At 33.6% G+C, this 25,953-nt stretch overlaps 1 protein-coding gene across 1 annotated transcript in view; it reads left to right on the plus strand.

The window, feature by feature from the left end:
- The window catches only part of TPO (thyroid peroxidase), a 285,568-nt gene that overhangs the window by 174,701 nt on the left and 84,914 nt on the right, over positions 1–25,953 (plus strand). Inside the window, exons 5-6 of the mRNA XM_074233541.1 lie at positions 21,960–22,089; positions 24,981–25,187. Of these exons, the coding sequence (XP_074089642.1) occupies positions 21,960–22,089; positions 24,981–25,187 (337 nt within the window). The remainder of the gene's footprint in view (positions 1–21,959; positions 22,090–24,980; positions 25,188–25,953) is intronic.

Here is a 25,953-nt window from a genome sequence, read left to right on the forward strand (position 1 = left end):
AGGATACATACTTTTATACTCTACATTTACGTAACCAATTACATAAGTGTTTTAGCAAGCATTTTTTCACATGCATACCTTGTGTATGTCTTAGGTGATTGTTTTGAGAACCAAACAGTGTTCTGATAAACAGAGAGAAGATTGTTTTGAGAACCAAACAGTGATTTGATAAATAGAGTGCAGAAGGTAATTATCTCAGAATGCACTATCTATCTGAGCCTGGGAATATACCTTCTTAGCTCAGACATGCAGCTACTCCCTTATCTAAGCTCTGAAGTACATCTTGCTGGTTAAAGCACATAACTATTTCTGTGTTAACCCTTCATAGCTCTTAGCCTGGAATATATATGACACAACAAGCAAGGGAACTGATGAAAAAAATATAAAGGAAGGTCACCTAGCTCTACCAGATCTAAAGTTATAGTATAAAGTGGCATCATCAAAATTGCCTGCTACTCATTGGGAAATAGAGTAATTAGGATAGCGGATTAGGATAGCTTCAAAAGAAACCAGAGTAAATGACTACAACAATCTATTGTTTGACAAATGCAAAGACATCAATTTTAGGGAAAAACTAGCTATGTGAAAAACATTATTGGGAAAACTGGAAAATAGTAGGGCAAAACCTTAGCATAGACCCACATCTCATACCCTATACCAAAATAAAGTCAAAATGGGTACAGGATTTAGACATAAAGGGCAACAGTATAGATAAATTAATATCCCAAGAAATACTCATCTAATAGACATATGGAAAGGGGACACATTTGTGACCAAATAAGAAATCTAATACATTATAAGTTCCAAAATAAAAATTTTTAACTATATTAAATTAAAATTTTTTGCACTAATGAAATCAATGCTGCCAAAATTAGAAGGGAAACAGAAAGCCAGTAAAAAATCTTCATAACTAGGAGTTCTGATAAAGGTTTCATTTCTAAATATATTGAGAAATGCATCAAATTAATAAAGTTACAAGTCATTCCCCAAATTGATAAATGATCAAAGGATATGAACAGATGAAGAAATTAAAGCTATATATAATGAAATGAAAAATAATCCAAATCATTAGTGATTAGAGAAATGCAAATTAAAAGAACAATGAAGCAACACTTATCTGATTGACAAAGATGAGAAAAAGGGAAAACAATCATTGTTGGAGAGGCTGCAGGAGGATTGGGACATTGATGCATTGCTGGTGGAGTTGTGAATGGATCCAACCATTCTAGAGAGCAATATGCCCAAAGAGCAATAAAATTGTTCATTCCCTTTGTCCCAGCAATTCCAATTCTAAGTCTACATCCAGAAGAAATCATAAAAAATGGGATAAGTCCCACGTGTTCCAAAATATTCATAGCAGCTCTTTTTTACATTGGCAAAGAATTGGAAATTGAAGAGATAACTATCAATTGGGGAATGACTAAAGAAGTTATGCTTATGGGAAAGCAATGGAATGTTATTGTTCTTTAGGAAAACATAAATGGTTGGGCTCTAGAGAAGCATGGAGTGAGTGACAGAATCTGATGCTGAGAAAATGGAGTAGAACCAAGAGAACAATATACATATTAACAACATTGTGTTGGGCAGCTAGGTAGCACAGTGGACAGGGTAGCTAGGTGGTGCAGTGGATAGAGTACCAGTCCTGGATTCAGGAGGACCTGAGTTCAAATTTGACTTCAAATGCTTAATAATTACCTAGCTGTGTGACCTTGGGTAAGTCACTTAACCCCATTGCCTTAAATAAATAAGAATTTTTAAAAAACAGCATTGTTAAATAATCAACCTTGATTAAATAGCTCCTCCCAGCAATTCAGAGAGCTGAAACAACTATATTAGTCTGTCTCTGGACAATGCTATGCCCATCCAGAGGAAGAAAAACAAAACAAAATAATTTTTTCAAAACCTCCAGTATCTAATAAACACTTTATAAAAAATATCTCTTAATTCCTCATACCAAAAATGACTAATCTGTGAACATGTTTATCACAAATATATATGTACAATGTTAACCTGTCCAGTACTGAGGAGAGGTGGGTGGGAAGGGAGGGTGGCAGGTAATTTTGTAACTTAAAAATATACATATGCATGTGGATGAATGTTGAAAAACTTTCATAAAATGTATTTGTAAAAATAAAATACCAATAAAAAGAAATATCTCAATGGAAAAACAATTGACCTGGAAAACAGATCCAGGAAAGATAATATACAAATTATAGGGCCACCCTAAAGTCATGACTAGGAAAAGAGCCTAGAATTCATTTTTCAAGAAATAACCCAACAGAGTTGCCCTGATATCTTAGAAACAGAGGGTAAAATAGAAATTGAGAGAATCCATCAATTACCTCCTGAAAAAAATCCCAAAATAAAAACTGTCAGGATTGTTATAGTCAAATTCCAGAACTCCCAAGTCAAGAAGAAAATATTACAAGCAGCCAGGAAGAAACAATTCAAATACTAAATACCTGAAAAGCACTGGAGGTTGCACTGAAAACAACAATAAGAAAGGCATGGAGCTTGGGACAGAGCCCCCTCTACACTGAGTGCAGAATTCAATTTTAACATAAAGTTAAAAGTCAAGAAATAGACTGGGGGAAAAAACAAACAATAGGAAAAGAACCTGACCATAAAAAGTTACTATGGTGACAAAGATCATGATAAAGTTAAAAGAAGACAAGAAAGTCAAAACAGCTACATGTGAAAGCGAAAATAAATCTATGAATTGGCCCAAAGGTCCAAAAAGAATTCCTGGAAGATTTCAAAAAGGATTTTAAAAATTAAATAAGAGATGAAGAGGGAAAATTGTGGGAGGGAGAAAAATGAGAGTGATGTAAGGAATGACTAGCAGAATATTTTCAGAAAAACCTGGGAAGACATAAACTGGTACATAGTGAAATGAGCAGAACCAGAAGATTGTTATAATAGTAATATTGTATGATGATCAACTTGAATAACAGTTATTCTCAGCAATTCAATGATCTAAAAAATTCCAAAATACATGATGAAAAATGATATCCACCTCTAGGGAAAGAATTGATTATGCATGAAGCTTAGAGAATATTTTACTTTCTTTGTTATTTTTTTAATTCTCTGAATTTTCGTTTACAATATTCCTAATATGGAAATATTTTACATGACAACTTGTGTATAATCTATATCAAATTGCAAGCCAAAAGAAGGATAGTCCTTAAATTCAAGGAGTTTATATTGGGTAGAAAGGAAACTGGAAGATGAAATGAGAAATGACAATATGTCCGACCTGGTCACCCTCCTTCTGTGAACTTTCTAGGATGAGCCCTCTAATCACAGGGAGAAGCTACAGGGGTAGAATATAAATTCTGTGGCTGGAAAGGTCTTCCAGAATGAAGTGTTTTCTGGATTGTGATAGACAAATCTGGACTATAGTCTGATGGTACATAGTGAGATGAGGACAGAGTAAATATTTGACATTAGAAATTATCTTCATGGATAAATAGAGATGGGTGATAACATGTCATAGTGGTTTTGAGATACCATTAATAATCTGATTTGTTGGAGTATAAAATATCTGATGGGGGGCATTTGGGGGCAGAGATAATAGGAAATAAAGTCAAAAAGTGCAGATTAAGGTTAGAGATGTAGGACTTTTAGCAATAAACTGAGGAGTTTGTGTTTTAACCTAGAAGCAATGGAAACTGCTAAAGCATTTAGAGCAGATGTTTCTCATAATTTGGGGGGCAGCTAGGTATTACAGTAGATAGAGCACTGGCCCTGGAATCAGGAGTGCCTGAGTTCAAATCCAGCCTCAGACATTTAATAATTACCTAGCTGTGTGGCCTTGTCAATTAACCCCAGTGCCTTGCAAAAAGTAAAAAAAAAAAGAAAGAAAAAAGATGATTTTGATTGGGTATGATCCCACTCACTAATCAAGTGTCCACAATTAGTCCCAGCAGCAATAGTGTGAACTCCCAGTGGAAGCTTCCAATTCAACCCAAATCAGCAAAACTTGTTAGGTTTATGATTCTATATAAGGATTGGGCCTGCAAGTAGTTATTAACCTTCTAGCTATTAGATGGAATAGAGAGATTTAGATGCCAAAAAGTTAAATGAAAAAAGGATAATTTTACCAGCTGTATAAAGGCTGAATTGAAGTAAGGAAGAGTAAAATCAGGGAAACAAGGTATTAATTGTTTCAATGAAAAATTAAACCATTATACAGTTGTTTCCAGCTACCTGGATATCTAATGTTATGTTGACCAAATAGTGTTAGGTATACATAGCCTTAGACATTAGCTCATTTTTGCTTTTTACCTTTTTAATTAGTGTTGGCCTGTTTCAAATAATCTGTTCATTTATTTCCATCTGGACTAAGTGCAGTTGATTTGTGGGCAACATTTATGCATTTTAGGGTAAATGACTTGATGTAGGGAGGATTTATAGAGACCTGTAGATGTGACTAGGTGTGAGATAAATACTACTTTGAAATCAGAAGAAAACATGAGGACATAATTCAGCATGTGTGTTAGGGAAGAGTATTTAGACAGTTGGGAGTAGTTACTGACACAATGAAGTGATCTGAAGGAAAATTTTATTTGACCTCTTTCATCCACTTCTATATAAAATATATGGATAGTCAAAGTGTTCTATAAATAAGAATTTCAAAGTCTTCTGGAAATATTGAGTGCTAGACAAAACGCATGTCAATATGAGGTAAGATCTCTACATTTTCAAGGAGACTTTAAAACATTCTCACATATTCATGACTATTGATGAGATGGACTCTTTAACCAATCTTCTAATTGATTCTATTTTCCAATTCTAGTGGGTATAACTGCAGACCCAATAAATAAAGAGTCCTGAATTTACATAGTAAAATCATTATAACTAAGAGTTACTGCTTTCTTAGAAACTGAATTAATTCTTTCATGTTGTTTAGGTCTTAATCAAGAAAGTCAGCATGATGTTGTGGAGATGACATTGGATAAGAGATCTGTGTTTGAATCCTATCATTGACACTTACATTAAGTACTGCAGCTATTTGCTCTTAACTCACTTAAACTCTCAATTTCAAGTACTTCTCTAAAATTAAGTAGTCTACTAAATGTTCTTTCCCTATTTCTGATCTCTTACATCCCAATCCATATTTCAATCAGCTACCAAAATGACTTTCCTAAAGCACAGGACTGATCATGTTATTTTCCTGTCCAATAAAATCCTGGATTTTTTGGTATTTAAATCTCTTTACATCCTGGATCATTTTTTACTTTTTCCAGTCATTTTAAACTTTAGTCCCCTCCTTGCATTCTACAATATAGTTTCACTGATCTGTTTGTTACTTCTTGTATTTATATGCCATATACTCCACCTTCTAATTTCATGTCCTATGCCTCAAGTCCCTTCTTACTTCCTCCTTGTTTCTTCCTTGTTTCCTTCAGGACTCATATCAAAGTCTATCTTCTATAGAAGCTCAACCTTTCCCAGTTGCTCCTTCAAACCAGCAACTTCTCTAAGAAATTCATCTGAACTTCTATATACATAACCATTTTCATGTTGTCTCTCTCATTAGAATGTGAACACCTTCAGGGACTGTTTTCCTTTGTATCCTTTACATTGTGCCTTAAAAGTGTGTAAAGAAACACTTTAAAAATGCTTGTTAGCTGACTTACGGACTTAGTCTTTCAGATCTAATATTATATAACTCTAGTCATTTATGTTTTGGATTAATAAATCATATTCTTAGACATTATTAATATGGATTTATGTTTAACATAGTTATACATGTACAACCTATATTAGATTGCCTTCTTTCAGGGGAAGGTGGGAGGGAGGGAGAAAAATATGAAGCTCAAAATCTTGCAAAAAATGCTTGTTGAGATTATCTTTACATGTAGTTGGAAAAATAAATAAAATATAAGACAAAACTAAAAAGGAATATGATTATAATTTTCACTTATACACACACATATATGTACATATGTGTACATATTCACAAACACAAACTTAAATGTGTCTATATTAAATTGAAATTCAAACTAATTTGGTTATAATTCAAAACCAGAATTAGGATAAGATGATGAAACTTTGTGTTCTCAAGTGAAAGCAATATTTGTATTCCTCCAACTGCTTTAGTTAGCAAAATAATTTTAATTGATATTTTATTTTTACAAATACACGTTATGAATATTTTTCAACATTCATCCATATGCATATGAATATTTTTAAGTTACAAAATTTCCTTCCACTCTCCTTTCCCACCCCCCTCCCCTCAGCAGCAAAGTTGGGGAAACAATGTATTTACATATTTGTGATAAACATGCTTACAGATTAATCATTTTCTGTGTGAGGAATTAAGATTAAGGTAAAGAGATACATAAGAGATTTTTTTATTAAGTGCACATCAGATTGTGAATATTTTTTATTTATTTTTTGGTTTTATGTTTTGTTTTGTTTTGTTTTTCTTCCTTTGAATGGGAATAACATTGCCCATAGCTAGTCTAATAGAGTTGTCAGCTCTCTGAACAGGTGAGAGGAGCTGCTTCTAGCAAGGTCGATCATCTCACAAAGTTGTTGTTAATTTGTACATTGTTCTTTTTGTTGAGAGTAATTTGTTAAAGTAAGAAGCTACCAGCCAGGAACCATGGCATTGATAAATACCTTCCTAGATTCCTCTGTAGCAATAGATTCATAGAATTCCTTTCTCTGCTTGTATATTATCCTTTTATGTACATACTTCTCCTTATCTAGCAGGTGACTTTCACTCAAGACTACTCCTTTAGTCCTTCCCACTATAAGAATGGTTTCTAGAAATAATGGGAAGAAAAATGAGGAAGGTCTCAAGCCCACTGCAAAGTCAACAAGCCTATCCCCTTGCCCACTAACCAGTGTATGGATGACCTGTGGAATTGTCAAACAGCTTATGTAAATGTCTGAACCTCAGGTTAACCTCAGGTCCAAGACCAATGCCAATTCAACTATACCATGCACCCTGTTTTACCTAAGATCTAAGAGGTGGAAAGAATTAATGCATCATCAAAAAGTTCTTTAATTCTTAGGCATAGTGATTCTGCTGTATAAATGCAGAAAAATATATACAAATACATAATTTTTGGATATATGTTTTATTTAGATAGTACATAGGATACAAATAAATACACAAAACAAACATGATTAATGATATGTGTACACACATGACTGTATATTTACACACATATATGTAGTCACACATGTGTTTCCTGAATTTGCAGGGCAATAAAGCATAACATACATTGTACAAAGAAATATTTTTAAATGTACTTTAAAAAGAATAATCTAACCCTAAGTAAAAAAAAATATTGATATAATTTGCTTTAAGTAATTACTTACTTCCATGAGATTACTGTTTCCAGCATCACAGAAACATTCTTTTCTCCTACAGAGATATAGGGTGTCTCTGTAAAAAAGGTAGGAAGGAAGGAAAAAACAAAAGATGGAACAATGAACAAATAAGCAAACTGATCTAGCTGTCTAGGTCAATTCTCACACAACAACAGTCTGTCTATAGGTTAATACCAAAACCTTTTCAAAATGGCCTTTTTATTTCACTTTCTAGAGCATGAAGTCTAATGACATAGTTTTAGAGGACTTAGGCTATTTTCTATAACACAAGTAGACATCAGGGGAGAAGCTATGTTATCATTATGTCAATATTTTTGTGTGCCAAATGTTATGTAAGGACATAAATTTTATAACAGGGAGTATCACTTGCTCTTAAGACAATACATTCTCTTAAAAAAAAGACAATACATTCTCCCTAATAGATGCTGAAAAAGCTGTTGATAGAATACAATATTCATTCCTATTAAAAATACTAGAAAGTTTAGGAATAAATGGAGTTTTCCTTAAAAAATAATTACTATTATCTATCTAAAACATCAGCAAATATTTCATGCAATGGGAATAAACTTGGAGCATTTCCAATAAAATCACAGGTGAAACAAGGATGCCCATTATCACCATTACTATTCAATGCAGTATTAGGAATGCTTGCTGTAGCAATAAGAGAAGAAAAAGAAATTGAAGGAATCAGAATTGGCAATGAGGAATAAAAATTTCTCTCTTTGAAGATGATATGATGGTATACTTGGAGAACCCAAGAAAATCATCTAAAAAAATCTTGAAAAAATTAACAAGTTCAGCAAAGTAGCAGTATATAAAACAAACCCACATAAATCATCAGTATTTCTATATATGAACACCAAAGCCCAAGAGCAAGAGATAGAAAAAGAAATTCCATTTAAAGTAACTGTAGACAAAATTAAATACTTGGAAATCTTCCTCCCAAGATAAACCCAGGAACTGTATGAACACAATTATAAAACACTTCTCACCCAAATAAAGTCAGATCTAAATATTTGGAAAGTATCAATTGCTCACGGTCAGTGGATTAGGACAGGTTCAAAAGAAACTACAGTAAATGACTAGAGTAATCTATTGTTTGACAAGCTCAAAGACAACAGCTTCTAAGATAAGGGCTCACTATTTGACAAAAATTGTTGGGAAAACTAAAAAATAGTATGGCAAAAACTAGATATAGACCCACATCTCACACCCTATACCAAAATAAAGTCAAAATCGGTACAGAGTTGAGATATAAAAAGGGAGACAGATGAATTATTAGACTAAGAAATACTCATCTATTCAATCTATGGAAAGGGGAAAAATTTATGACCAAACAAGAATTAGAGTATATTATAAACTGCAAAAATGAATGATTTTGACTATATTAAATTAAAAAGGTTTTGCACTAATAAAAATCAATGATGCCAAAATTAGAAGGAAAGCAGAAAGCTGGGAAACAATTTTCACAACTAGGAGTTCTGATAAAGGTCTCATTTCTAAAGTATATAGAGAATTGCATCAAATTTATAAGGTTACAAGTCATTCCCCAATTGATAATTGATCAAAGGTTTCTAATAGACAGTTTTCAAATGAATAAATTCATGCTATTTATATATAATCATAAGAAAGATGCTCCAAATCATTATTGATTAGAGAGATGCAAATGAAAATAACTATGAGGTATCATCTCACACCTTTCAGATTGATCAAGATGAGGAAAAGGGAACATGATCAATGTTGGAGAGGTTGTGGGAGGATTGGGACATTGATGCATTGCTGGTGGAGTTGTGTATGGATCCAACCATTCTGGAGAGCAATGTGGAACTTTGCCCAAAGAGCAATAAAACCATTCATATCCTTTAACCTAGCAATTCCAACTCTAGGTCTATATCCAGAAGAAATTATGAAAAATGGGAAAAGTCCTACATATTACAAAGTATTCATAGCAGTTCTTTTTGAAGTGGCAAAAAAACTTAGAAACTGAGGGGATGCCCATCAATTGGGGAATGGCTAAACAAGCTATGATACATGAACACTATGGAATATTATTGTTCTATAAGAAATCATAAATGGGGTGGCTAAGTTGTGCAGTGGATTGAGCACTGTCCCTAGAGTCAGGAGTACCTGAGTTCAAATCAGGCCTCAGACACTTAATAATTACCTAGCTGTGTGGCCTTGGGCAAGCCACTTAACCCCATTTGCCTTGCAAAAAAAAAACCCTAAAAAAAAGAAATCATAAATGGTTGGCTTCTAGAAAATCATGATGCTGAGTGAAGGGAGCAAAACCTAGAGAACTATGCATGCATTAATCACAACACTCAGAGATAATCAATCTTGATGGAAGCAGCTCCTCTCAGCAGTTCAGAGAGCTAGGACAACCATATTAGACCAGCTATGGAAAATGTGATCCCCTCCGGAGGAATAAAAACAAAATAAAACAAAATAAACAAAAAAAGCCAACTCTTCAGAATCAGATGAATTTATAAAAATTATTTCTTATGTATCTCTTTTCATTAATCCTAATTCCTTATACTGAAAATGAATAATCTGTAAACATGCTTATTGAAAATAAGTTTATATACAAAGCTAACCTGACTGTTCATCACTGAGGGAAGGGGGATGAGAAGGGAGGGTGGAAGGAAATTTTGTAACTTAAAAATATATATGTGTATTTGGATGAAAATAAATCAATTTTTTTAAAGTGTATGTTGTTCATAATATCTTTGAAAGCTAGGATATGTTATGTTCTTAAAAGAGTCTAATGTAGTTATAATCTGTAAAAATTCTAAATAAATATTATCATGATTGTAAAAAAAGACAATACATTCAAATTCAGGAGAGAACGTTTGTGTATATGTGAATATACATGTTGTCCTAGTATATCTATACAGGCACATATACATATATAGGAATTTGGGGTGGGGTATATACACATACCTTTCTAATATATAAATGTATTAATATACAGATATATAAACATGCTTATCTATCATCTTCCCAATTTAAAGAAATCTCCTTAATAGTTATGAATATTTCATTTTTATCTTTGTATTTTCACTACCTAACACAATGCCATTGTTGCTGATAGAAAGGATAGCATGTGGCAATTGATATCAATTTGTGGAATTACTGAGTATAAAGAGTAAAGGATAACATTGTGAATTTGAATAAAATGAACAGCTAGATAGATGATGGTACCCTCAACAGGAATAAAGAAATTGGAAGAGAGCTGTATTTTGGGAAATTGAGTTTGAGATGCCCATGAGACATCATGTTCAAAATATCTAATGGGAAGTTCATGATTTGGAATATAACTAAGGAAAAAATCTAGGGCTAGATATGCAGGTCTCAGAATCATCTACATAGAAATGATAATTGAAATTATGAGGTCTCCAAGTGAGAAGAAAAAATAAGAGGGGTTCAGGATAGAATGGAGCTATCATCAATACTAACTATAGTATGAATAAGGATCAAATAGAGGAGACTGAAAAAAACCAGTGGGACAGATAGGTGGACTAAGAGCAATATCAGTAACTCAATAAGAGAGAATGTCCAAGAGAAGATCAACAATTTCAGGTGCTATAGAGAAGTAAAAAGAGGATAGTGATTAAGAATGGGGTATTAGATTTGGCATTTAGAAGATCTTTGATAATTTTGTAGCAGTCAGTTCAGAATAGAATCTAGATTAACAATCCAGTTTACAATAATGTTCAACTTTTTGAGTTGGTAGAGAAAATTGTTCTTAGGTTTCTTCTAGTGTAGAGAGTTTGAGTAGCATCAAGGACAAACTTTATCTCTCAACAAGTCTCCAGTAAAATAGGAAGTTTAGAATTTTCTGTCCTGATGTTTTGCTTAAAATTCAAAATATCACAGGGGCCTTGGTAACTGCTGCCACAGATTGCTTGGGAAAGATGGGGGTGTTTCTAAATAAATCATGGGTAACTAGTATCAAATACAGTGCCATAGACATCTGTCTCTTCTCAAAAACACACTTTCAAAAATGCTATTTTATTTTTGTCAGCTTTATGGCCATTTTTTTCCAAAACTGCTGTTCATACAAATTTAGTAACAAAAATAGAAACTCATGCACTCAATCTACAAACCAATGTAGAACAGTCATGAAATCTTAATCTAGGAATTGTGAGAAGTTTTGAGGTTATGTCAGTGAGTAAGGTAGCAGGAATTTGTATCATTCTTATCCACCTTCAACACACACCTTGTTTTGTGAATTGATCTACTCCTCTCCTCTCCTAACCTTTACTTTGATATTTCTACTCTGGAGGAGCATATTTTTCTCTTGAAATAAGTTTTGGGAAACAATAAGAAGGAAAATGGTATCCCACCTCAATACTATCCCAGCTAGTTTGGCCAGCACTATGGTTTATTAATTGTTTACTGGAATCCTAATATACAGATTCTCTTTGTCCTTTAGGAAGCTAGAAAATGAACTAACAACTCTCTTCTGTAGCTCTGATGCCCCAACAAATTGAATTCTGGCAGAACATCATAGTTTCAAAGTCCACTACTATTTCCTCCAGGGATGTTCACTATCCATTACCTCATTAATAATTGTGAATATTTCATTATATGAAATTTGGATTTTTTATCAGTAATTTGAACAATGACATACAGAGATCAGTTGGAGGAATGCTAACAGTGTGACTTAAGAGAGCAAGTAAACATTTAAGCAAAGAAAAGAATACCACTTTTAAAAAGCAGGATAAACCTCTGGGTTAGGTTGGAGGAAAGCTTTAGTGTCAGAGGTATAGACTTGCTTTCCTGAAAAAGGAAGGGAAAAAAGTAGAGAAAAATGAAAATCTATGACCAAGATCTGTAGCCAAAAGAGGACTTCCAAAAGCAAAATATCTGAACTGATATTCCTAAATACTAGTCTACTCTACTCCTGGACTTTCTCTACCAATGACTGCCAATACTATTGCCTCAATCTTCCGGCTTCTCTTCCCTCAATCCAATAATATTAGAGGATGGATTTGTGAATCACATTCTCTTCTAATGTCAAAGATTAAAGATTTCCCTTCTCAGCTGTCAAGAAAAGGAACATTGGGGAATTTCTGCTCAAATAGTGGATGTTCCTTTCCAGTACCTTGCTCTCCTTAGTAAGACCTTGGTGGTTTTGTACTAGGTAGCATTGCTTTCTAACTAGGGAATGTGGTACAGAAGACTGATGCATGTGGGGAAAGTACCAAGGTTCTAATTTTAGTACTGCTGTAATATCTGTGGCACTTGGTAAATCGCTTCATCGCTCTTGGTCAGAACTTCCTTATTTATAAAATTAAAACAGTTTGACCAGATGACCTCTGGAGTCCCTCTCAGGACAGGGAACCTTGTGAAATTTCTTTCTTCAAGATGAACCTCAAGCTCTGTCATCGACATTCAATCTTTTCTCATTTTATTATATTTAACCAGATTATATTTATTTTATATTGATTCCATCTATCTATATATATAAATTATATACATATATAAATATGTATATGTAGTATCCTCCAATAGAATTTAAGTTCTTCAAGAGTAATGAATAATATCTTTACATGGTATCACCTAGTTTAATAATGGGGACATGGCAGGCTCATAAAAAAGTTTGTCATTTGTGTGATGTCAGAATTTATAGCTGAGAAGGAATTTAGGGATATAGATGATCAGAGCAGAAATGGACCTAAAATCACTGACATGTTAGAATTAGAAGATGAATTGACCTAAAAGTCATCTAAAATACTTGTGTAAGGTCATAACAGATAGTGAGAGTCAGGATTTCAAAGCCAGTATAATTTCCAGTCCCAACTATTTTATTACTACCTTCTCCTCCAGAGTTACCTTCCATTTCCCCAGTGTATCTACCTTCTTGAATGTAAGGTCATTAAGGGTAAGGGATGTTTAGATTTTTTATTCTTATTTTTTCAATTTATATCACAAGCCCTTAGGCAACAGACCACATATTGACAAGGAAGGGAATAAGCATTTACTTATTACCTACTACTGACCCATCTTTGTGCCAGGGAGCTTCACAAATATTATTTCATTTGATCTTCTCCACAACCCTGTAATATAAAAGCTGTTATAATTCCCATTTTGCACTTAAGGAAGGATCAACTAGGCACAGGAGAGAGAGAACTTAGTCTGAAGTCAGGTAAATTCATCAGCCTGAATTCAAATCTGGCCTCAGACACTTTACTATGTGACCCGGGACAAATAATTTAACCCTGTTTGCTCCAGTTTTGTCATCAGTAAAATTATCTGAAGAAGGAAATGGCAAAGCACTCCAGTTTTTTTACCAAAAAAACCCAACAACAAAAAACCAGGTTCACAAAGGGTTGGATGTGACTTAAAAATGACTAAATAATAATAGTTGAGAGAAAAAAAACCTAACAGAGGACTTCTAAGGGACTTGCCCATAATCACATGATTAGTAAGTATCTGAGGTCATATTTGAACTCAGGTCATCCTGATTCCAGATCCATCACTCTCTTAACTTTTCTATTTGGCTATTTCTGGCATATATGAAAACTTCATAAATGTTTCTTGATTCTCCTTTCCTCTCTATGCCACATTTCTGTGATACAAATTGTTCAAATACTTTTTGACTTGGGGCATATGCATGTTAAATTGCCAGTTTATATTTCAAAAAAGGAGTGAGAAAAATAAAAGAACTAACTGGATTTGAAAGAAAATCAACTTCACAAATTAAAATAACATAATATATTCAATAATTAGGTTTAATTTGTCTGGTCCTTTCATAATGGAAGCTATTAAATGCAGAATGAATTGAGGAGTGGAGAATGAAAGTTAATCTCACTTGGTTGGTGTCCATTGCAAGAGAAAGGGGAGGGGAGTAGGCAAAAATGAGATGCAAAATATCTTGTGTGACAAAGGATACAGCCAGGACTGCTAATTTACCAACTCCTATATCCATCTTCATTTAACCTATTTATGATGTGAGCACTGAGATGTATCAAGGAGTCTGCTTACCCAACATCAGAGCATTACTAATAGGCTTTAGCTCCCTTTGTCACCGGAGGCTAAAACTTTATAAGCACCAACACTCTGAAACTAGTCAAGTAAGTCTATAGTTCTGAAAGTGCTGACAAATTCCTGAATAAATCCCTTGTGTCATAGTATGTCCTAGATTAGGATAAAGGGGACCCAGCCACAAATTGACACATGACCTCATTGTGCCCATTAAGTTGTTTTTCTAGACCTGTGATTTCAGTGATTTAAGGAAATTCCCTGAGGAAATTTCTTCTACAATGGCAGATCAGCAACTGTTCTTCACATTACCATCTCAGGTAGTTAGTTGGGAAGTTGAAAAGTTGAGTCAACATTTATTTAAAATTTAGCATGTTCCAGGCACTGTGCTAATCTAGCCCCCTCCTACTTTTCTAGTTGTCTAAGATCTTATTTACATGGCACAGATTTCTCTATATAGTGACATTGATTTTCTTCCTGTCTGCCCAAACAAGTCACTCTATCTTCTCAGCTCCAGGATGTTCCTTAGTCTCTGGAATGTTCCCATTTCTCATCTCTGCTTATTGACTTTCCTAACTTCCTTCAAGTTTCAAACTCCTTAATTGTCACTGCCTCCTTCTCTAATTACCTTGCATTAAACTCGCTTATATTTACTTATTTTGGATTTACTCAGTTGGTATTAAACCTCAAAATATGGTATCTCACAATAGAATGTTAGCTCTTTGAAAGCAGAGATGTAGTCTCTCTGAGTCACTGAGTGTAGTAGACTTATGAGGGACCTATAAAACATTTGTTGATTGAGTGATCCCAGATTGTAGAACTAAGAAGGAATTTAGAACGTAATGAGATCCTATATTTTTTTAGGGTTTTGGCAAGGCAAATGGTGTTAAGTGGCTTGCCCAAGGCCACACAGCTAGGTAATTATTAAGTGTCTGAGACGGGATTTGAACCCAGGTACTCCTGCCTCCAAGGCCAGTGCTTTATCCACTATGCCACCTAGCCACCCCAATCCTATATTTTTCAAGAAATCTTTCTCAATCTTTCTTAATTCTGAGAATTCTGATAACTTATCTCTTGATTTTTTCTATGTCATATATATATATATATATATATATATATAGACATACATGCATATATATGTAGGTGTGGATGAATTTTACCTTGTAAATATTCATTTGCCTATTGTATCCTCCATTAGACTGTCATTTCCTTGAGGGGGACTATCTTTTGCCTATTTTTTTAAATCTTAGTGCTTAGCTCAGGGACTGACACATAGTAGGTATTTAATATACATTTACTGATTGAAGAAATTCATAATGTAGAAGACATGCCCACAGCCATATATCCAAGCCAATAAATATCAGAAATGGGGCTTGAGCCTCAGGTTTCACTGTCTCTAAGACCACTTCACTATCTACTATAGTAGGAAGACCTGAGTTCAAATCAAACTCATATATTTACCAGCTTACTAGTGTGAACCTGGGCAAGACATTTAATTTCTGTCTGTCAGGTTCCCATTTTATAAATGGGATAATAATAATAATAACAGATGCTTCTTAGGACTGTTGTAAGAATAAAATTAAATACTATTAGGAAAGAATTTTGCAAACCTTAAAGCTATATATATATATATATATATATAATATACATATATTATATATATATATATATATAAATTTGCATTTGCTAACTTATTAATTATAACTCAGCAGCCTGTGTTATTTCCTCCACACTTCTTTTAGAGTTTGCAGGCTCTTAGTGAATTACTAAAATATAAAAGCCAATCAGGAGGGGAAAAAATTGGCTAAGCACTTAAATTAACTTTTCATTATTTTTAATTGAGTAAAATAGTGCCTTTCCCATGAGCAGCACTTTATGCAATTCCAATAAAGACAAATCAACTGCAACAGCTTTGAATGCTTTATTAAGATGGCTCCAACCTTCAAGCATGGACCTAGTGCTGTTAATTAACTACATTACTGTCCCATCTAGTCTTGCAAATTGAGCCACTGTGGTGCGTTGATGATCAATGAAGTAGCATAATGTAATTATTCCCAGCTTTGAGTCCCCCCAGACACATGCCATCATGGACCTAAAGCAGCATCACTTTCCAAACTGAGCTACTCAAGTACAATAGACTTGAGAATATGAGATGAACTAAGATTTTTTCCCCTTTGGAATAAAGTATTAGGTAAGATCATCAACAGGATTTAGGAATAGAAAGTCTTCAAATGAACCTTTCTTGTAATTGCCCTATTTAGGTGTTATTCCCCCTTCCATGAAAATTTCCCTAATCTCTGCTAGTTAATAATAACCTTGCCTTTTGAATCTCCTCTAGCACATTATTTAAATGGAATCATGGGAATATTAAGGTTTTGGAAAGATCTCAAAGCATATCTATTACAACCAAAATGGCTGGGACAGAGGGTGTCAATTCCTAACACATACATTATTTAGGACAAGTGAAAATTGAGACTCTGCTTGGTCTTCTAGTGAACAGGATCAGTCTGCCAATGAACAATCATTAAGTGCCTCCTGTGTTCCAAGCAGAAACTAAGAAACTGGTGCTGTGAAGAAAAGGAAAATAAAAACATTTTCTATGCTGAAAGAGCTCATTGTCTAAGGAACTATAAGGTTCCATTTTTTCTTGAAGTGACCCATTTTAACTTTCAACATTTCAATTCATCAGTAAGTTTTACCTGACATCAAGCCTAAATTTCCTTCTTTTTTAACTTCAACCTAGTTCTCTGTTTTCATCCATTTATGTTATTACATTGTTATGTTATGCTATTATGTGTATCAGTTTGTAGTTATACCTCTCCAGAGCTAGAAGCTTCCTGAGGACCAGTACTAGACCACACTGATACTCTGCATCTCCTTGAATGCTCAGCAAAGGGGTTAATAAACATATATACATGTCTTTTTAATTGTGCATTAATTAGTTAGTTATCCATTTTATAAATAATTGCAAATTTGATGCTTGTGGATAAAAAATAATTTAAAATGTTTATTCTGTTGATTTAAAAAGGCTTAAAGTTAAAGATGTTTGAGTATTAATTATTCATTATTATCAATAAATAGTATTAATAATTACAATTAATTATTATAACATAATTATGTAACTATTCAAAATAAGAAATATTAATTATTAATGTACCCTAGTTTTTAAATTACATTAGTCTTAATATATTCATAATTAAACATTACAATAATTCAAACACTGCTATCCTAAATAGTACAAATGAGTGGTATTTATGTTTTATGTTTCAGTCTTCCAAAAACACAACACTGAAATTACCCCCTTGCTCATAAATCTTTAGTCATTCCTCATTCCTCATTCCTTCAAAGTAACATTCAAATGCCTTTGTCTGGCATTCAGGACTTTCTTGATTTCGATCCTGCCAATCTTTTAAAACTCATCTCTCTTTCAAACACATTATGTTCCAACCAAACAGCGGCTCATGCCCTGAGTCTTCCTATCTCCTCCATACCTTTGTTCAAGTAGTTACCACTACCTCTAATGAATGCCATGCTCCTTTCTTTCTTTGAGTCATACCTTCATAGAAGCAGATTAATTGCTTAATGGATAGAATACTGATCAGGAAAATCCAAGTCCAATTCTTATAAGCAATGTATTGCTGGTCAAGTCACTGAAACTCAGCCTTCCTCAATTTCTTAATCAATCAAGTGACAATAATAGCAGCTACTTCTCAAAGTTGTTATGAGACCAAATGAGAATATAGATGATAGATATACATATACATATACATATACATCATATAGATACATATAGATAGGTATATAGTATATACCTATATATAACATATAAATATGTATTTATATGTGTATATGTACACATATACATAAATATGTATAGATGTAAATATCTATATACATATATATGTTTATGCTTCATAAACCTTTTAAATATCACATTTAAATTTTATATACTCCATAAAGCCTATCTCTGTCCCATATATCCTTCCCCAAAACCAGAAGTCATCTTTCTTTCCACGGAATTTTTATCATTCTTATAACTTTATAATTGTCCTAGAAATTATCTTATCCAGAAATACTGAATATACTAATAAAATAAATGTTTACATGGTCTTGGCAGAATTGTCACAAAAGCAAAACAGTCTTTTCATATTTCCCTAAATGAATCACTACCCTACTCACCCCAGAAACTTTTCCAAAACTTTTCATCTCTTCAAATTTCTCATGACTGCTGTCTCATACACTCTTAGCTGAAAACTTTGCTTTCTATTTCACAAAAAAAGGTCATTCATTGAAAGCTTACTTTTCTCTCTTCTTTTTCATTTCAGATCACTTAAATGCATTCTGCCAATATTTCCTCTTTCACCTGTCTCCTTGTCAAGGCACACTCCTCTTCATGCTAAAGTAATTTTATTCCAACTCATCTTCTCCAACAAATTAACAATCTGTAATCCCATTTTCTCAATGATCTTCAATCTCCCTTCATCTAATGGATGCTTGCCTGCTTCCTACAAGTATATGTATCTCCCCATCCTCAAAAAAATCATTAGTAACTCCACTAGCAATTTATGATTGTGTTGATATGCTGAATTCCTAGAGAAGATCATATATAATTGATGTTCCACTTTCTTTTTTTTAACCATCTTGTTAGCACTTCCTTCAAACGGTAACTCTCTAGAGTTACCAATAATCTTTCTTAACTGAAAAATAGTCAGATAGTATGAATAGCAGTTTTCAGAGAAAGAATTTCAAGGTATCAATAACCATATGAGAAAATGCTCTAAATCAGTAATATATAGAGAAGTGTAAGTTTAAAACAACTCTGAGGTAACACCTAATACCCATCAATACGGCCAAGTTGGCAAACAAGAAGATTACAAAAGCTGGAGGGGCTAAAGGAAAACAGTTACTTTAATGCACTGTTAGTGGAGCTGCAAATTGCTCCAACCATTCTAGAAAAGATTTTGGAACTGTGCCCAAATAGCTATTAAACTGCATACCCTTTGCCCCAGCAAAACTCTTTATAGGTCTATGCCTACAAGTAGATCAAATAAAGAGAAAAAAGTACCCATGTATACGAAAATATTTGCAGCAGTTCTTTTTGACATTGTTTTTGGGAACAAAGAGGATACTTATTGAAACATGAAATTTCTGAAGAAGTTATGGTATATGAATATGATGGAATTCTATTGTGTTATAAGAAATTATTTATGTAAGGGTATCAAAAAAATTTGGGAAGAATTGTATGAGTTCATGTAAAGTGAACTGAGCAGAATGAGGAAAATATACAATAATATTTAAAAGATAAACTTTGAAAAAATAACTCTGATCAACACAATGATCAACCATAATTCCAAAGAATTCATGGTGAAATATACTCTTTACACTCCCAAATAGAGAAGAGATAGACTCAGTGTTCAAATTGAAGTATATTTTCTCTTTTTCTTTCTTTCTTTCTTTCTTTCTTTCTTTCTTTCTTTCTTTCTTTCTTCTTTCTTTTCTTTCTTTCTTTCTTCTTTCTTTTCTTTCTTTCTTTCTTCTTTCTTTCTTTCTTTTCTTTCTTTCTTTCTTTTTCTTTTTGTTTCTTTCTCAATAATTTTCCTTATTCCTTCCTTCTTTTTCCTCTCTGTCTCTCTGTCTATTTCTCTCTGTCTATCTGTCTCTCTCTCTCTCTCTCACACACACACGCACACACACACACACACACACACACACACACACACACACACACACACAAAAACACTGCCTCTGTCATAGTCTCTCTCTGTCTCTCTTAATTCAAGAATTTGTTTTATATGACAACGTATTTGTAATATATTTTGTTTTACTTGTCTTCTCAATGGATTGGAGAGTGAAAGGATTGAAGGAGAGAATTAGGAACTAAAAAAATAATAATAAGACAATGTAAGAAAAACAAAACTACAATGATCTTTTTGTTGTTTTTAAGTGACTTACCCAGAGTACCACAGCTAATAAGTAACCTATGACTCATCACTCATTCACCCTTCCCCATATCCAACCAAGTGCCAAAGCCTATCATTTCTACCTTTGCAACATCTCTCAAATATGCCCCTTTCTTTCTTCTAACACTATCATCTCTCTTGCACAGGTCCTCATCAAACCAGACTTAAATTATTGCAATAACCTACCGATTGGTCTATCTGCTTCATATCTCTCCTCATTCCAATATGTCTTTTACATAGCTGAAAATATCATTTCTCCTCTCCATTCAATCAATACTGGCTGCTTCTTATTCCTCCAAGATCAAATATTAAACCCTTCTGTTAAGAGGATTTTAAGTCCCTTCAAATCATGATTCTCTCACATGTTTCCAGTGTCTTATACCTTACTCCCTACCATATATTGTATTTTCTAGGGATGCTAGCCACTTCATGCTTCCATCTAGAAAACACTTCAGCTCTCATCTCTGATATTTTCCTTGATTATCCCTCATGTCCAGAAGTCTCTCCTTCCATTTTGACTGTAAGCTCTATTGAATTCCTTTGATTCAACTTGTTTTTTAGGTTTTTGCAAGGCAAATGGGGTTAAGTGGCTTGCCCAAGGCCACACAGCTAGGTAATTATTAAGTGTTTGAGACTGGATGTGAACGCAGATACCCCTGACTCCAGGGTCGGTGCTTTATCCACTATGCCACCTAGCTGCCCCTAGTCTTCCTTAAACTTAATGCCTTCCCTCTTAAATTATTTCTATTTTGTCCTGCATATATTATTGTTGTTTGTATGCTGTCTCTCCTATTATTAAGATGATTCTTTAGAACAGGGACTTTTTTAATCTTTCTTTGTATTTATCATTTAGCAGAGAGGCTAGAAACATGGTAGATGCCCACTAAGTTTTTATTAACTTGACTTCTTCCTCCATATATATACTCATATATAAATTCAAAGTGCAGTAACTGAATCTTATTCTTTGTGTTCTCCTATAAGAACAAATTTTGTTTCTTTTATTTAGTGGTTATTTAATCTTTTTAATAAAACTTTTTGGACTTATGAATTTAGCTCTATCCAATACCTCTCTAAGATAATTCTAGACTGTAATATCCCCAGGAGGGTATGGAAATTACAAGATATCAGAAACCCTACTTATTTATTATTATATAAAATAAAACTAGTCAAAATAAATATCAGTTAAAGAAAGAATCAAGATACTCTGAAAGGTATTTCAGGGAACATATTGTCTAACTGAATAAGGATCCCCTCTGTAGCATTGAATGAAGAATTTGAAAGTACTTTACTGCTATCACCTAATCCAACTTACACATCAAAGAATCCTCAATATAACATGCTCAACTAGTGGTCATCCAGCTTCTGCATGAAGACCTCTAAGGAAAGAGAACTTCCTTGTGAAGAAGTCAACATCATGAGGTCTTTTACAATATGGGGATGGGAAAAGAATGAGTATATTTTTTATATATTGATACTAAGTGCCTTTGAGTTGCTAGGATCTGCCTCCTCGGTTGTCATAGCCACATAAAGTTGCTATCTGTAGCAATGGATCTGAACTCCTCTATCAATGGAATAGTTTTGTCCTTAGCATTGTTTTATCTTTCTTTAATTAGATTTTGTTTTCACTTTTCAAAAACTTTCAAGTGTTTTTATTTTCCACAGAGACAATCCTAGATGGGGAGCTGCCAACACAGCCCTGGCTCGATGGCTCCCACCAGTCTATGAAGATGGAATTAGTCAGCCAAGAGGCTGGAATCCTAACTTCCTTTACAATGAATTTCCACTGCCACTGGTTAGTACATCATTACGTCATGGAAATCAAGTTGGCATATTTTTTTTCCCATAACATTTACAGAATTCTATTGGTTTTCAAAAGCAGAACATACTTCCCTGATATTATATTAAGTGTAAATGACATTGTACAAGTGTAGATGTTCAAACAATCAATTGGACCTTAGATGAACAAACTGTCAGAATAGGGAAGAATATCTAATATCTGGCCCACCTCATTTCATCCTCATTTTATAAAGAGTAAATGATCCCTAGAAAGATTAAAAGGATCTGCCCAAAGCCACATATAAAATCATATGAAGATCCATGATTTATTCCTAGGTCTTTTAACTCTTCCCAAATGATCTTTTCCAAATCTCAAAACAGTAATGTTTCATGATTAAAATGAAAAATTTGTTCAATTGGAGACAAGGGTAAGAAGAAGGATTTTCAATGAAAAAGAGATATGTTTATTTGCTGGAGTAAAAAAAGTCTTAAATAGTTGACAAGGTTAATTTGGTCAAGCAACAATACATTTTAAAAATTATGAATTTTTCAGGCAACTAAGTGGTACAGTAGAAAGAGCACCAGCCCTGGATTCAGGTGGATCTGAATGCAAATCAGGCCTCAGATACTTAAAAATAACCTTGTTATATGGCCTTGGGCAAGTCACTTAACCCCATTGCCTTACAGAAACCAAAAAAAAATTATGAATTTTTCTTTGAATTACAGAATACCTAGGGAAATTGAATAGTTATTTCAATATATGTGAATAGCTTATCGGTTTCCATTTACAAGGAATTTCTTTGAACATATACCATATGATTCTTTTGAAAAATTCATTAGAAATATGACATCGAAATCAATATAAATAGCCATTACTTTGAAACCACTTATCTTAAATATCATTCCATGAAGTAACAGAACATATTTTCAATCACTTTAATTTCTCATCTATCAGGTTCTTTGCCCTGTGGGATTCACTCTTATGCACACACTTATAAATATATGTACCATACACATATATTTATATATATATATATATATGTGTGTGTGTGTGTATGTGCATACATATGTAAATATGCATAGCAACTAAATATATACTAACTTAAGCATAAGGGAATACTAAAAAATAGAGGAGCCAGAAATCATAGAGGATACAAAGATGAACAAAGATAGGGTTTGGGGGTTTGTTTGTTTGCAATAGTTGCAGATGTATCTATACAGATGAAATGAGGGATATATTAAGTGCAGAATTATTACACAATGAGAGAGAATGCAGCATATGACATAGTAGATGGGATTTTTTTTTAATAATCAACAAATCCTTTATTTAAATCCTACCTTCCACATCTAGCTTCTGTGTGAGCCAGGGAAAGTCACTTACCTCTAAATGCTCTAGGCAACTTTCTAATACTATAAATTTCAGAGAAAATGAACATCAGCATTGGTAAAAGAGGTTTCTTCATCTGAAATGTCCCTAAAGGAATGAAATCATAGGTACGGTATTTTTTTAAAAGCATAATACCAGATCAAATAAGCAATCAAACTGAATATAGTATCTCATATAAAAGTCATGAAAATTTTGCTTACCCTCCAAGGAAGTCTCAATTTGCAAGCTCTTTGAAGGGGGGGGGGACAAGATCATTTTTTTGTTTTTATATCCCCAGCACCTAGTATCATTTAAATTACATTACACTATATGTAATATTTGTTAAATTGATTTTAAATACATAATACTCAGTTTATTGCCACATCACTAAACTTAAACTGATTTTTGACTACTCAAAGCTGAAAATAACTGGTATTGGGGAAGATCACTAGAGAGTTATTTTTTTCACCCAGTGAAGAAAAGAATTCAATAGCTAAACTTGCAGTCATGCATTCATCTTCATCAAATATTTGGTTTTAGTCTTAACATTGAAATTCACAATACATTAAGTAATAAGTGACTTTTGACAAACTTGCTTTTAGCTATCAATTACTTGTTGGTGCATATACCTGAATGTAAAAGATTATTAATCATAAAAATAGATATAAAGATGTCAGACCAATTTCTTGAGGTTCTTTCCAGCTCTAAAGTCAATGTTTCTGTACATCCAGTAGAATGTAAATATTTTAGTGCAATGTCTGGTTTCCTTTTTGTCTTTGAATCCCCAAAGCATAACCCAGGACCTGGCACATAGTTGGTCTTTAATAAATACTTATGGAATTGAATTTAATAAATTCAGACATATTTTGAATTATAATACTAAATAGTAAAAGTACAGCTCAAGTATCATTGAATGTGAATTATAATCCTTATACTTGATGATGATGGTTGTTTGTCCTTCATTCTCAAAGAAGACCATGATTTCAGAGGAGGTGATATCATGACAAGCACATGAATTGTATTTGAGTGAAGAGATGCTGTGCTAAAATCAACAGTCTGACTTTCTCCTCCAGAGTCATTGAGTCCAGTGACCAGATTATGAATCAGGATGACTACAGAAGGCCCTAGTTGCAAGGCAATCAGGGTTAAGTTACTTGCCCAAGTTCATAGAAGGATCTAAGGCTGGATTTGACCTTAGGTCCTACAGACTTCAGGGCTGTTGCCTGACTCATTGAGTCACCTAACTGTCATTTGTATTAAAAGACTATCAGTGAGTTTTATGTAATATCCAAAGAAAAGAAGCACTTTTCTAGGTTGTCTTCCATTTAAACAGAAACTGCTAATGCAGAAGCAGAAGGAGAAATATCCCCAGGGAAAGAATCCCCAATCCCCTTTTCATTACAATCACATATACCACAAGGAGAATTCCTGTCAAAAAATGACAACCTTTTTCTCTCAGATATTTCTCCTTCTTAACAACTGAGTATTTTATGAAAAGTTAAGAGTTGATGGCATTGCTAACAAACTAACTTTTCCCTCAGGTTCGTGAAGTAACAAGAAAAATCATCCATGCATCAAATGAGGCTGTGACAGAGGATGACCAGTATACTGATCTCCTGATGGTGTGGGGACAATATATTGATCATGACATTGCATTCACACCCCAGAGCACCAGCAGAACCACCTTCTGGGGAGGAATTGACTGCCAGAGGACATGTGAAAGCCAAAATCCATGCTACCCCATACAGGTGGGCTTTTTTCTGAAAGTTCTTTATCAAAAAAGATGCAAAGTTAGTGATCAAAAACCCTTCTGTCTGACATGCTGAAATTCAAAACACATTTATATTGTATGAATAGACAGAATCTTCTTGGTTCATGAGATAAGCCAGAAATTTGAAAAATTCTTTCTGCTAACTGGCCCGGGTATCTGGTACTACCTCCCCACTGATTCATATTTTGGCCACATGGTAAACAAGAAGAAAAATGTGTTAAAAGAAAAATTACTAAATATATTTGAAAATGTAGTAAGATTTAGAGAGTAAAATCTTCTGGACTTAGTATCAAGAGACCTATAGTCAAGCTTTGTACCTCTCATATCTCAGGAAAATCATTGACCTCTGAGTTTCAGCATTTTCATCTGTAAATGAGGGATAATAAAATTCTTAGTTCCTCATAGGGTTACTATTAAGAAAGCATTATATAAACCACAAAATTCCATATTCTAGTATGTGCCGCTTCATGGAGCAAGACCTCCTTTCAACCATTAACTGATGGCAGATCATCAAAGAAGGTTAATCTGATATGTATTAGCTAAAGAACAGAATAATAAATACATCAATATTGAAGTATAGAGCCTGGAGCCCTGCTTCTCTAATGTAGGGCTTCTTGTTTCAAGAAACTTTGTGAGAGTTTACTTCTAAATAAAATTTCTAGATCTGTTAACTTTACAAGTTGCCAAAGAATACAATTCATTGAAAGCAAAAACATTTAATGAGACAGCACAGTAAGAAAGAT

The sequence above is a fragment of the Macrotis lagotis genome, chromosome 1 (genome assembly GCF_037893015.1).
Source record: "Macrotis lagotis isolate mMagLag1 chromosome 1, bilby.v1.9.chrom.fasta, whole genome shotgun sequence".
In the NCBI taxonomy this organism is placed as follows: Eukaryota; Metazoa; Chordata; class Mammalia; order Peramelemorphia; family Peramelidae; genus Macrotis; species Macrotis lagotis.